Source organism: Vigna umbellata, chromosome 1 (genome assembly GCF_029865625.1).
Source record: "Vigna umbellata cultivar VRB3 chromosome 1, Vumbellata_1.0, whole genome shotgun sequence".
In the NCBI taxonomy this organism is placed as follows: domain Eukaryota; kingdom Viridiplantae; phylum Streptophyta; class Magnoliopsida; order Fabales; family Fabaceae; genus Vigna; species Vigna umbellata.
This window is the reverse complement of record NC_142165.1, coordinates 89,087,621-89,099,789: the sequence shown is the minus strand read 5'-3', so window position 1 is coordinate 89,099,789 and position 12,169 is coordinate 89,087,621. Positions and strand designations below refer to the sequence as shown.

At 29.2% G+C, this 12,169-nt stretch overlaps 1 protein-coding gene across 1 annotated transcript; it reads left to right on the top strand.

Annotated features, from left to right (window-relative positions):
- The first annotated feature begins 10,007 nt into the window (after positions 1 to 10,007).
- On the top strand, positions 10,008 to 10,546 carry LOC148206734 (uncharacterized). The gene has a single exon (XM_088104652.1). The coding sequence runs from the start codon at positions 10,008 to 10,010 to the stop codon at positions 10,317 to 10,319; it is 312 nt and encodes a 103-aa protein (XP_087960778.1). The 3' UTR covers positions 10,320 to 10,546.
- Positions 10,547 to 12,169: the final 1,623 nt, after the last annotated feature.

Sequence of the window (12,169 nt, the reverse complement as noted above, 5' to 3'; positions counted from 1 at the left end):
AATAGATCCAACATATTAATGGTTTCAAATTTCATTTTTTCCTTCTTTTCTAATAGTGAGTCAAATCCACTCATTTTTTTTATTATATTAACTTTCATGTTCTTCAATTTCCCTAGTATGTAGCTGATTGTTTATCTCTAATCAATAATTAATTAGTCAAACTTTCTACCAACAAACTATGCTCCCTTGTTTATTTTCTCACGCGTACACTTTCATATTTTTTTTCCTTGATTGATAAATTCTAAAGTCACTCAAAAAAAAACGAAAAACGAATTTAATTTTTTTCATAAGTTTAATTGATAAATTCACGCGTACACTTTCATAGTTTAATTAAATTTTAATTTTTTCATAAATTTTAATTAAATTTATACTACTTCAGTTAGTTTATAATTTACAACCTATTTAAATTGTTTCTATTACTATTCTTTATCTTTAAATACACTTTTTTTATCATTTTTAATTTTGTTTTAATTATCATTGTTTATTAGATTAAATTAAGAATTAAATAGAAATATTAGAAAAAACAATACGAATATCATTATTTAAAAAACCCAAATTAATAATTATGTAACAAGATATTGTTATTTAGAAATAAAAAAAAATGATTTGTATAATAAAAGTGAACATAATAAAGAAAAAAATTAACGTATTTAACTATATTATAAATATTTTAATGCAAAATTTGCATTTATATTATAAATTTAGTTGTCATAATTATTTTAATAATATTTATTATTTTTATCATTATTTTTTAATTATCTGTTATTATTATAATACTAAAAATAGTAACAAAAAGTAATGATAGTATAAATATACCTAATGGTAATTGTTTTATTTGAGGTACATCATAATAAATCATTTAATAAAGGCTTTGTTAAATTTGGTTGATCATTTTTATAAAGAAAAAAAAAGGTATTATTATATAATAAAAAAATGAGTGGATTTGACTCAGTGTTAGAGAGAAAGAAAGAAATGAAATTGGAAACATTAATATGGAAGAGAGTAAAAGCTGGACACACTAAAGGAGAGAGGAGAAAAAGTATTGATTTCTTAATCATGCACTTTTACAAATAGTACTTCATTGATACAATTTTTACAACTTTGAGATACAATCTATGCACTTTTAAAAACAGATATAAACTGAAAAAAAAAACACACCAAGTAAGCTTCACTAATTATAACATCAACACATCATCTCAAGTGATCAAAACAAGTACAGTTAACCAATATTTTCATAAAGACTATACCAATAATAGATAACACTAAATTTTATCAATTTCAAACAATCGTATTAAAACTCATCAAACAGATTTATTAAAGACTTAGAAATCAAACATATAGTTACCTGGTACGAAGCTTCAACAACTCTAAGATGCCGACAACCACTATCTTAGCTCAGAGGACTTTATCTACACCTACAAATAATATAATTATGATCAGGGCACGCGGTTAGAACCATTTATCAGCAGAGAATCAACTAGAAAACCAAGAAGATGCATGCGGCATGTTATTCCTTACATGCATGAAAGAAAATGTAACTCAAGAAAAGAGTAGAAACTAACTTACTCTTTTTATAAAATTGATCAGATGGAAGTGAAAACCTCATTGTCGTGATTACCTAGGCACTTTTTGATCGCCAAGAAGATGATTATGTTGTTAGAACTCGAAGAGAGAAGATAAATGAGGTTTATAGGATGAGCTCTAAAGACATGGTGTGTGTTTTAAGTAATGAGACCTTTTAATGAAATTTCTATTTATACCTTTAGCTTTTTAATATTAAAATAAAGTAGTCTCATTATTTAGAACACATTATCTACTCTTAAGACTCAATTTCTTGGATTATTACAATTAAAATCTCTCTGCTATGCTCTAAGGACTATAGTTGTCCTTGCTTAATGGTTGTGAAACTATAAAAGCACCAAGATTAAGAAGAACAGTAGAAGAGCTTGAGAGAAAACTTAATTTATTTTTTTATGTCAAGATTGATGCTAGTTATAATTACAAAGAAGGAAAGAAGAAAAGGGAAAACAAAGGAATTAGAAGGGTATCATGTTATTAGTGTTAATGGGTGATCTCTTTTCCTTTTCACGTTATATTATGTCCCTTTCTTTAAAGTTCTCATCCTAGACCCAAAGATTGATTTCCATGATTACTTGATTTTGGATTTTGATTTTTGCATAGTTTTACACTCAAGGATGGCACCATAATTTCATTCACCGGAAAACATTGATGTTCAAATATATTGGTTTAGAGAAGAAAAAATATATGATAACACTCATACGTGCAATTTATTATTAAATGCTAGTTGATTTAAATACATTAAAAATAATTAACTAAGATATCACATCTCGTGATTCTAGCAACTACTACTAATGACTTAGTTAAAAAATAAAAAATAACTAATCCACTAACAGTTATAGATAAATTCTACGTAAATCAAATTGACTAACTCAAATTGAAACAAATATAAAATCTTCCTAAAAATATGTTATTAACAAGGCAGTTCTCAAAACTCATTGTTGCCTTTGAAGCTGCAAACTCCTAGCTTCTTCCTTAGGAATTCTAACCTGTTGAGTGGAAAAGATTTGGTAAATATATCAATAGTTTAGTCTTATGTGCAATAGTAAACTAAACATGCATTACCACTTTGTTGAACTTCTCTTAAGTGAAACAACTTCACATTAAAATGTTTAGTCTTCTCATGAAATACAAGATTTTGTGAGATTGAAATTGTTGCTTGGTTATAAACAAAAACTTACGTGAATTTATTTTGTTTCAGACTAAAATATGTTAAAATATTCCCCAACCAAATAACTTGACTCACAACTGCTACAATTGAAATGAACCTAGTTTTTGTTGTTGACTAAGCTACAACCTCTTGCTTTTTGGAACCCCTACAAAAAACACCTGACCCCATACTAAAATAGTATCTCGAAATAATCTTCATATCATTTAAGCTACCTACCCAATCACTGTCAGAGAAATCAAATAATTTAAAGTTTTGTACCTTGTAGTACTTAACTCCATAATTGACATTTTCTTTTATGTATCTTACAACTCTCTTTGTTGCCTTCAAGTGTAGTTCACTAACACAATTCATAAATTTTAACAGCAAACTAACTACGAATAAATGTCAAGCATTGTGGATGTAAGATACATTAGATACCCAATCAAACTTCTAAAATGAGCTTCATCAACTTTATCAGCTTCATCCTCCACGATAAGCTTCTATTTTTTATTCATTGGGGGTGTTCATTGTTTTGCATTCATCAAGGTGAAATTTCTTTAGGATCTCCTCTACATAATTTTTTCTAGTAGAAAAAAATGTCATTCTTCTTTTGAGTGATCTTTATGCCCAGAAAATAAGTCATAAGACTTAGATCAATCATCTCAAAGACCTTATTCATTTCTTGCTTGAATTCTTTAATTAGTGCTATGTTGCTTCCTGTCATCAATAGATCATCAATAGATCACCAATATACAATGAAACAATTAAAAGATCAACATCAACATGTTTGACATAAAATTGTAGTTTTAGATACGCTCTTTCGAAAGCCCAAGTATAGTAAATGATCACTAATTCTACTATACCACACTCTTAGGGCTTATTTTAAGCCATATAAAGCCTTTTTCAGCAAGTAGACTTTATCTTCTTGTCCTTTTATCATGAAACCATTTGGTTGTTCACCAAAAATCTCCTCTTCTAGAAAACCATTAAGAAAAGTTGACTTGACGTCCATATGAAACACTTGTCACCGCTTTTGTGCTATAATGGCAAGTAGTGGCCAGATTGTATCATGTCTTGCTACTGCCTTTTACAACAAGCCTTGCTTTGTGCTTGTTTATGGACCATCAAGGTTGAATTTTGTTCTAAACACTCATTTCACCCCAATGACATTTTTGTCATAAGGTCTTAGAACTAGCTCCCAAGTTTGATTTCTTTCAATCATGGACAACTCCTCCTACATTGTAGCTAACCATTTCTCCTCTATAGAAACTTCTTCAAAATTGGTTGGTTCAAAAATAGCTATATTGCACACTGATACATTGCTTTTTTTTTTTTATAAATATTATAGAGTAACCTTGTTCCACGAACAAGTGGATCATCTATAGTGTCTTCAACTTCCAGTTCAATGTTATAATGTTTCTTTGAATCACTCCAACACCAGTTTTCATCTTCCATAAAGTGCACATCTTTGCTTATCAGAAATGTTCTAGTTTAAGGTTGAAAATTCCTATAAGCTTTAGAAATTGTATTGTAGCTAATAAATATTCATGCTTTAGCCCTTTTGTCAAGCTTATCACGCTTAAACTAAGGTATGTATGAGTAGCTCAAGCAATCAAATACTTTAAAAAATCCAAAGAAGGTTTAAAACCAAACCAAGCTTTAAAAGGAGTTTGACTTTGCAAGCCTTGTGTTGGAAGCCTATTCTGTATAAACACAGTTGTATTTGCAGCTTCGGCCCAAAACTACTTTGGTAATTCCTTTATATGAAGCATACACCTGGTCATCTCCATGATTGATCAATTTTTTTTTCACTCACTCCATTTTGTTGAGGAGTGTAAGGAGCCTTTAATTTATGCTTAATCCCTACTTTATCACAAAAATTGTTGAAACTGATTTGCTATATACTATTTTCCATTTTTTGTCCTTAGGATCTGAATACAACAATTGCTTTGATTTTCAACATGTGCTTTTTGAATTTCTATAGAATTTCAGCTACTTCTAATTTGTATTTAAGAAAGAAAATGTATCACATTCTTGTTAGGTCATAAATAAAAATAATATAATAAAGACATTCTTTTATTGATGGAGTTCTTTGTGGTCCAACAACATCATTGAGAACTAGCTGTAATTTTTTACTAGCCCTTCAACTACTTTTAGGAAATGGTTTCCTTGTTTGCTTTCATAATCTACAAGCTTCACATTCAGCTAGCTTCTTTGTCAACGAAGGAATTACACAAACTAATTGATTTTTCAGCATGTAGTTCATTCCCAAATGATGAAAATGACCCATTCTTTTGTGCCAAAGATTGATTGAGCTTGTTGTCAATGGAAATTCAACTTGCTCCTCCTTCATTGGATTAAATGAGAAACTCTTGCTCCTCATCTTGACTTTAAACATTTAAAGGCCCGTTGGATCTTTAATTTTGCAGCCTTTATCTTCAAAGATAACTTTGAACCCTTTCTCTGGCAATTGTCTGACACTAAGCAAGTTTTGGTTAATTTTAGGTACATATAAGACATCAAAGAGGTTTTTTGTACCTATGTAAGTTGTTATAGCTATTGATCCCTTGCCTCTTACTGGAACTTGTTCACAATTTCCAATTTTGACCCATTTAACTTCGATCTTGTCTAAACACTTGAACAATTATTTTTCATAGGTCATGTGGTTGGTGCAACCCCTATCAAGATTCATTTAAACTGTTACTGGAGAAATATGTAGCAATAAAAAGTTGGTCTTCAATTTCTTGCGTATTTTGTGCATCAGCTTCAGCTTGTTGGATATTTGCTTTGTAAATTACAGCTTCATGACTAATTTGATTGCACTTACTGCACTTTGCATCAAGTCTCTTCCAGCAGCTAAATGATGGATGACCCATTTTTCTGCAATGTTGACAAAGTGGATAATTTTTCTTTTTACCCTTACCTTGTTTATATTGTATACACCATTTTCATTGCTTGATGGTTAGATCCTTTTGAAAATTTTCATTTTACGGGTTCCGGCCTCATGATGATTGACAGGTAGTACACCTTCAACCATACGATCTTCTACTGTTTTTGAGCTTGCAAAGCATGTAACACCTTTGCCAAAGTAATCTTGGATAGGTTCTTTGTATTCTCTAATGAGGTAATAAACGCTTTGTACCTCTCTGGCACTGTTACAAGGATTTTCTCAACAATTTTGGAGTTTGCAAAGTCACTACCCAACAACTTTATTTAGTTGTTAATGCCTAATGTGTTTAAGTACTCCTTGATTGTCTTTAACTATTTCATCCTTTACAACTCAAATTTCATCCTTAGGTTTAATATTTGAATGCTTCTTATTCTATCATCTTATTCATATTCTTCCTTTTAAAAATCCCAAATTTCTTTGGGTTACTTAAGGGTCATAATTCTAGTGAAACTCAATTTTGTAACACCAAAAAACAAGGACGACTTTGCCTTTGCCTTCTTTGTTTTTTGTTCCTTATTAATTTTTTATTTGGGTCATGGTAAGATTCTCCTGCAACGGTTGAATAGAGTAATCCTCTTCCATAAATCTAATCCCTCTATATATGACTACATTTTTATGGCCCATATATCATAGTCTTCCTCATTAAAGATGGGAAGTGTTACTAGAAATGAATTTGATTCTCCTTCCATTCTATAGGTCCCTTAAGAAAAAATGGCTCAGATACCAATTGTTGGTTTAAAAAAGAAAAAACATATGATAACACCGGAAGTGTAATTTCTTATTAAATGCAACTTGATTAAATACATTAAAAATAACTAACTAAGATATTACATCTCCTGATTCTAGCAATCACTACTAATGACTTAGCTGAAAAATAGGAAATAACTAACTCATTAATAACTATAGATAAATTTCTTATTGAGTGCAACTTGATTTAAATTCATTAAAAATAACTAACAAAGAGATCACATCTCATGATTCTAGCAATCACTACTAATGACTTAGCTGGAAAAATAGGAAATAGTTAATTCACTAATAATTATAGATAAATTCTACATAAATTAAATTGACTAATTCAAACTGAAACAAATATGAAATTTCCCTAAAAATATGCAACTAACAAGGCAGTTTTCAACAAAATATAAGAGTCAGTTCATATTTTCAAGTTCTTATAGACCAAACAATATTTGAAATCTATTATGAAGTTCATCACGAGAAAGTGTTTGCAGTTAATTTCTTGCATTGGTGTTCATGTGCAAATTAGGAAAAGCAAAAAGAGATGGGAATAGAATAGTCCTTGGTTTACTTTAAAACAACTTCCCTACCTGTTGTTTTTCTACGATGTCATTTGGACAACTTATCCAAATTACTTCTATTGTTGTATTACATGTTATCTCATAACCTTTTTTTCTCCTTTTTTAGAAATTTTAGTGTGTTAACCCTTTATTCCTTCTAACAAATTGTTAAAATTGGGTTTTTTTAAACTAATGCGGGAAACTTTGCCTTATTTACAAAAATGGAACAATTGACAAATAAATCTCATGACAAAAGGCAAGTCATGTGCAGTGTGGATGACATCTAAAGTGAATTTGTTAAGTATGGAGACGACTACTTAAAATTTGGAAAAGTTAAAGTTGTGTGGCATAGTAAGGACTTATGTGTTAACATTTTGAACCAAAGTTATGATTAGTACTAGCAATTTCCAATTTAACTAAAGTCGCAATGTAACAATTTCAATTGTACACTGTGTTGAATTCAAGTCGTGCTCCATGATAACGACTTACAATTGAGTTTTATTTTTTCAAAAAAGAAACAACACGTGGAGCAATGAAGTCCAGGAAGTTCAAGAGTTTAAAACTTACTAGTGTGCGTGATTGAGTACAAGATGGAATATTCTTATTAAGATAATGAAAATTATAAAATGTGGATTTCATAATATAACATAATGATAAACTAAAAATATGAAAACCTAATCACGATAGAGATAAGTTCCCATGTGATGTCCCTCATTTCTACAATATGAACATTTATTTGGCTTATTGGGATTTGTTTGATTCATTTCATTGTGGATACGAGTAGTTGTAGGTTGTCTCGATGCCTTATGGTGCATGTGTGGGTTTGGAATGAAATCAGGTCCGGTGTAGGTGGACCCATAATCTTTATTTTTAACCAGATGAAACTAAAGTTCATATGCTTTGTTGATGGTATATATATAAAATGGATGTATGTGGTCAAGTATAAATGGGAGAAATAGCAAACAACTATTACATGATAATAAGGTAATCGAAGAGCTTAAAAATGACCATAATCACACCACTAGTCACTTAATTTAATTGTGAAAGACACTTGTGGATGGTGATCATGTAGAGAAAATATTTCTTGAACCTCAAATTTGAAATTTTATCAATCATATCTATGCACATGACACAGGCTTGCTTGTGGTTGATTTTTTTTTAATAATTTCATTTATATATTCTGGATATTGATGGCCAACTCTTAACATAGAATCTACCTTTAGGCCTCAATCAATAAACCATGGCGCAGTCCTTTCAAATGTTGCCCTAATTAGAGTATAAATGGGTAATAAACGAGCTCCTTTTAGAATAGAGTTGATACATTCAACCAAGTTTGTTGTCATGTGACTAAACCTACTGCCTCTATAAGCTTGAGTCCACTTTTGTAATGGTATTTAATTGATCCAAGAAGCCATTTGACATGAGTGGGATCCCAATGTCGATAACTTTGCATCCAATATAGGTTGTTTGACCTTATAAGTTGTGAAAGTTAAATCAATTAGTTAGTTTAATGTCACGTACACTTGTGAATTAAAGAGTAAGACTTGTGAATGAAAGAGTAATTTTATTACCCATGTTAATTAATTACTTCTTCAAGTAATGGTTTTTGAACCTTTTGTTGAAGTTTGAAGCCACGCGACGTATGCAATATATTAATTGGAGCTCATCTGCTTCCCATCTACTTCTTTATACTATAAGGTTGACAATATGTTCTTCCCTCTAAATATTATATCAAGCAGCAGTTTGGTTGTGGTGTGACCTGCTCTTACAACGGTTGAAAAAATCATATTAAAGTCTTCTTTGTCTCACCTTCCACTATCGCGAAGCCCATGTCCTGTCTTCTGGAGATTTTCTACACCATCCACAATCTTTTGGTCAGTCGTCTATGGATCACGGTCAAATGTTTGAATATTCTCACCCTCTGCCTGGCAACTCATCAAACACCTCATTCCAGCAAGTCCCTTCCTCATAAGCATTCTTTTCATCTCACTCAAGCTTTAGTGTAGGATCATTACACATGTTTATCACTTCAAGCATGACACTATCGACATAATCCAAAGACTTCATCAATGTCATTTTATCCTTCATCAATGCCTTTTCAAACATCATAAACAGTTGTTCATCATCCTCACTTTACTCAAAATGAATAGAGTAAAAAAACAACAAATCACACTAACAATAACCACATAAACCATCTAGAAGACCAAGAAAAAGACGATATTAGAGATCATATATAAAAGAATTCTAAGTATTATATAATATTAATTCATAAAAAATTTATTATTATTATTTTTAATCCAATATTTCTAACACAACCTAAGTTTAAAATTAATTCACACTTCATTATATTTTAAAAAAATCAAAAACTAAAAAACAATTCATTAAAACTAAATTCATTAAAAGTAAATTCGTCATCGTTAATAACCGTTTCAATTCAATTAAAAATTGCTAATGAAAGTTACCATGCCATATAACTTTGATTTAAATTTATTTCATAAAAGTTATTAAGATTCTTAACGATTTTGAATGAAAAATTTATCTTCACTTACTACCACTTTAATTTAGAAGTTGTCTAAATTCAATATGACTTACTCTTGTAATATGATATATATATATATTAATCAATTACCTCATTTTTATAAACAACAAGAGAAAATTACCCCATTTTAAAAAACAAAAATTTGGCAATATTACATGTTAATAAAAAATATATTCATTTGGCACTGTCTCACACTCTTTTAATAATTTAACTTTAGCATTTGATAAATAAATGCAGAAATTTGTTTCTGCTCCAAAACCAAAGCATGTTTTCGGTTTTGCAGAAAATGGTGAAAGAAAATATCTCTTCACCATAAGCAGCCACGTAAGGAAACTAAAATGTGGATTCTTGTTGGCTTGACACCACTCTGACCTCTATAACTCTATAACCCCTGTTTTGGCAAAACCACTGTCTGAAACTAAGTGAAACTGAAACCACTACCCATTGTCACTATATATGGAACCTTGCTTATCATGAAACAAACCAGAAAGAGAAATGGAGTTCACGAATTCCAGATCTCAATCAGCTTTCGCAGAAAGAGAAAAGGAGAATGTTGATAGCTTAGGAGAAAAGGAGTGGGTAACAGAGGGTGCGAGTGCGATATCCAGACAGCTCCGGTTGAAGTCTTCAAAAGCCGGTTTCCAGAGTCTGGACAAACAAGCTGTCCTTGGACGCTTACGGCAACACAGGTCTTACAACAGAGCCAAAAGCGCTTTGGAGGCTCTGATGGGGACCTCTGATGCCAACTCCGCCACTGTGCATGAACAAAAGTGGTTTCATCTGGCTGACTCTTTCTCTTCTCCATAACTGGAAACACCTTAACTACTACTATTATATTTGTCACCTTCTGAATACCACCTTCTATTATTATCTTGTATGCAACTTCTCATAACCTCTCTTAAAAGAGTAGAAGCACCAATCTTCACTAAAAATGAGTCTCTCTTATACAAATTCCTCCTAATGATAAGAACTCTTCAAGCTCCATTTAATGGTTTATCTTTGTCTACAGATATTTTCTTTAAGAAAATTAAGCTCTTAACCTTGTTCTTTAATTTTAATAATAATAATAATAATAATAATAATAATAATAATAATAATACTTTATAATTTAGTTACTTCCATGGAGATTGTTTATTTACTTGTCTCAATCTAAAGAGATGAGATATATTTCAGTTAAAATATATTGGAGTTAAAAATATTTTGAGAAAAATATCATTAATTTACAATCTTTTTTGGAGTAAAACATTACTAAAGTCTCTTCACCTGTTACCAACTTGGTAAGTTTAATTTCTGACCCACCTTCCTATTGGAGTACTCTCTCCTCTTCACTTATTTATGAAATAATATTAAAATATCAATCCATGTAAAATAAAATGTATTGGAATTTAAATTCTGAATTATAATTTTTAATATTCATATATTCTGAAATTATATTTCACTGTTAAACTTATGGAACGTATAAATATATAAAAATTATATTTTAGAATTTTGTTTCCGAACAAATAAAACATAATCTGAACACTGGATTCTAAATATCCAATTCTTAAAATGAACAAAGTAAAAAATGACTTATGGAGCTTGTAACTCTGGTTCTTCCTTTTAAAGTTTAGTTATCTGTGCTTTTACTTTGGAGACTTTTCTTTCCTTTTACTTTTTATTAAGTTTCAGATCCTAAGTTAATTTAGGAACTTCTTATTAAATAAATTTGGAAATTTTTTATCTTTCAAAATTTAATTAAAAAATATTTACAATCTTTTTAGTATTAAAAAAAAGTATATGTTAATAGATACAAAATTATGAAATTTAAATTTAAAACATTATAAAAGTTATAAAAGTTATAAAATTGTAAAATTTAGAAATTATAAAATTAAATGAAATCAACCCAGATGATAGAATAGAATAAGAATATGCAATACTTAATTAATCGTTACATCATTAATTAATAAAAATAATATTAGACGTAAAAAACTTAATTTGAGAAATAAAAATAATATTAGACGTAAAAAACTTAATTTGAAAAATATAATTTATAATTTTTTAAGTATTTATCATAAAAATTCACAAATTTAATAAGAACAATTAAGTTCATATTTCATGATGTCCATGACAGAAAATTATTTCAAAATTACTTAAATAACCTTTTTGTCTATGCTAATCACTATAAAATATTTTTAAATTAAATTAATACGTTTATTTGATCTTTTCTTCTTCACCTATTCTGTAATGTTGTTTCACTATTGTATAATGTTATTAATACTTTTACTTTTTTTACTTCACTGATTAAATTCTTGTTTTTCATGTGTATAGTATTAAACATTTTCCTTGCTTGTATTAATACTTTTTGTTTCCTTGGTAAAAGAAATATAAAGATAAAAAAAAGTGTTAGACTTCTACAATAAAATTAGCAAAGAGCTTATGTTTTGTTTACATTGATATTAATAATTCCTATAACTTATCTGTTTTAGTTTTAGTAAATCTCCTCACAAGCATCTAAGATATTACAATATTTTCAAAATATAAATATTAAAATTAATTTTATATTCTTTTTGTTAATATTTTAGTTTGTTATAATATTGTTCTCTTCAAAGCTAAGAATGTAATACTTAGTAATGCAATTTTTTTATTCATCTCATTCATATATTACTCTATTATTTTTT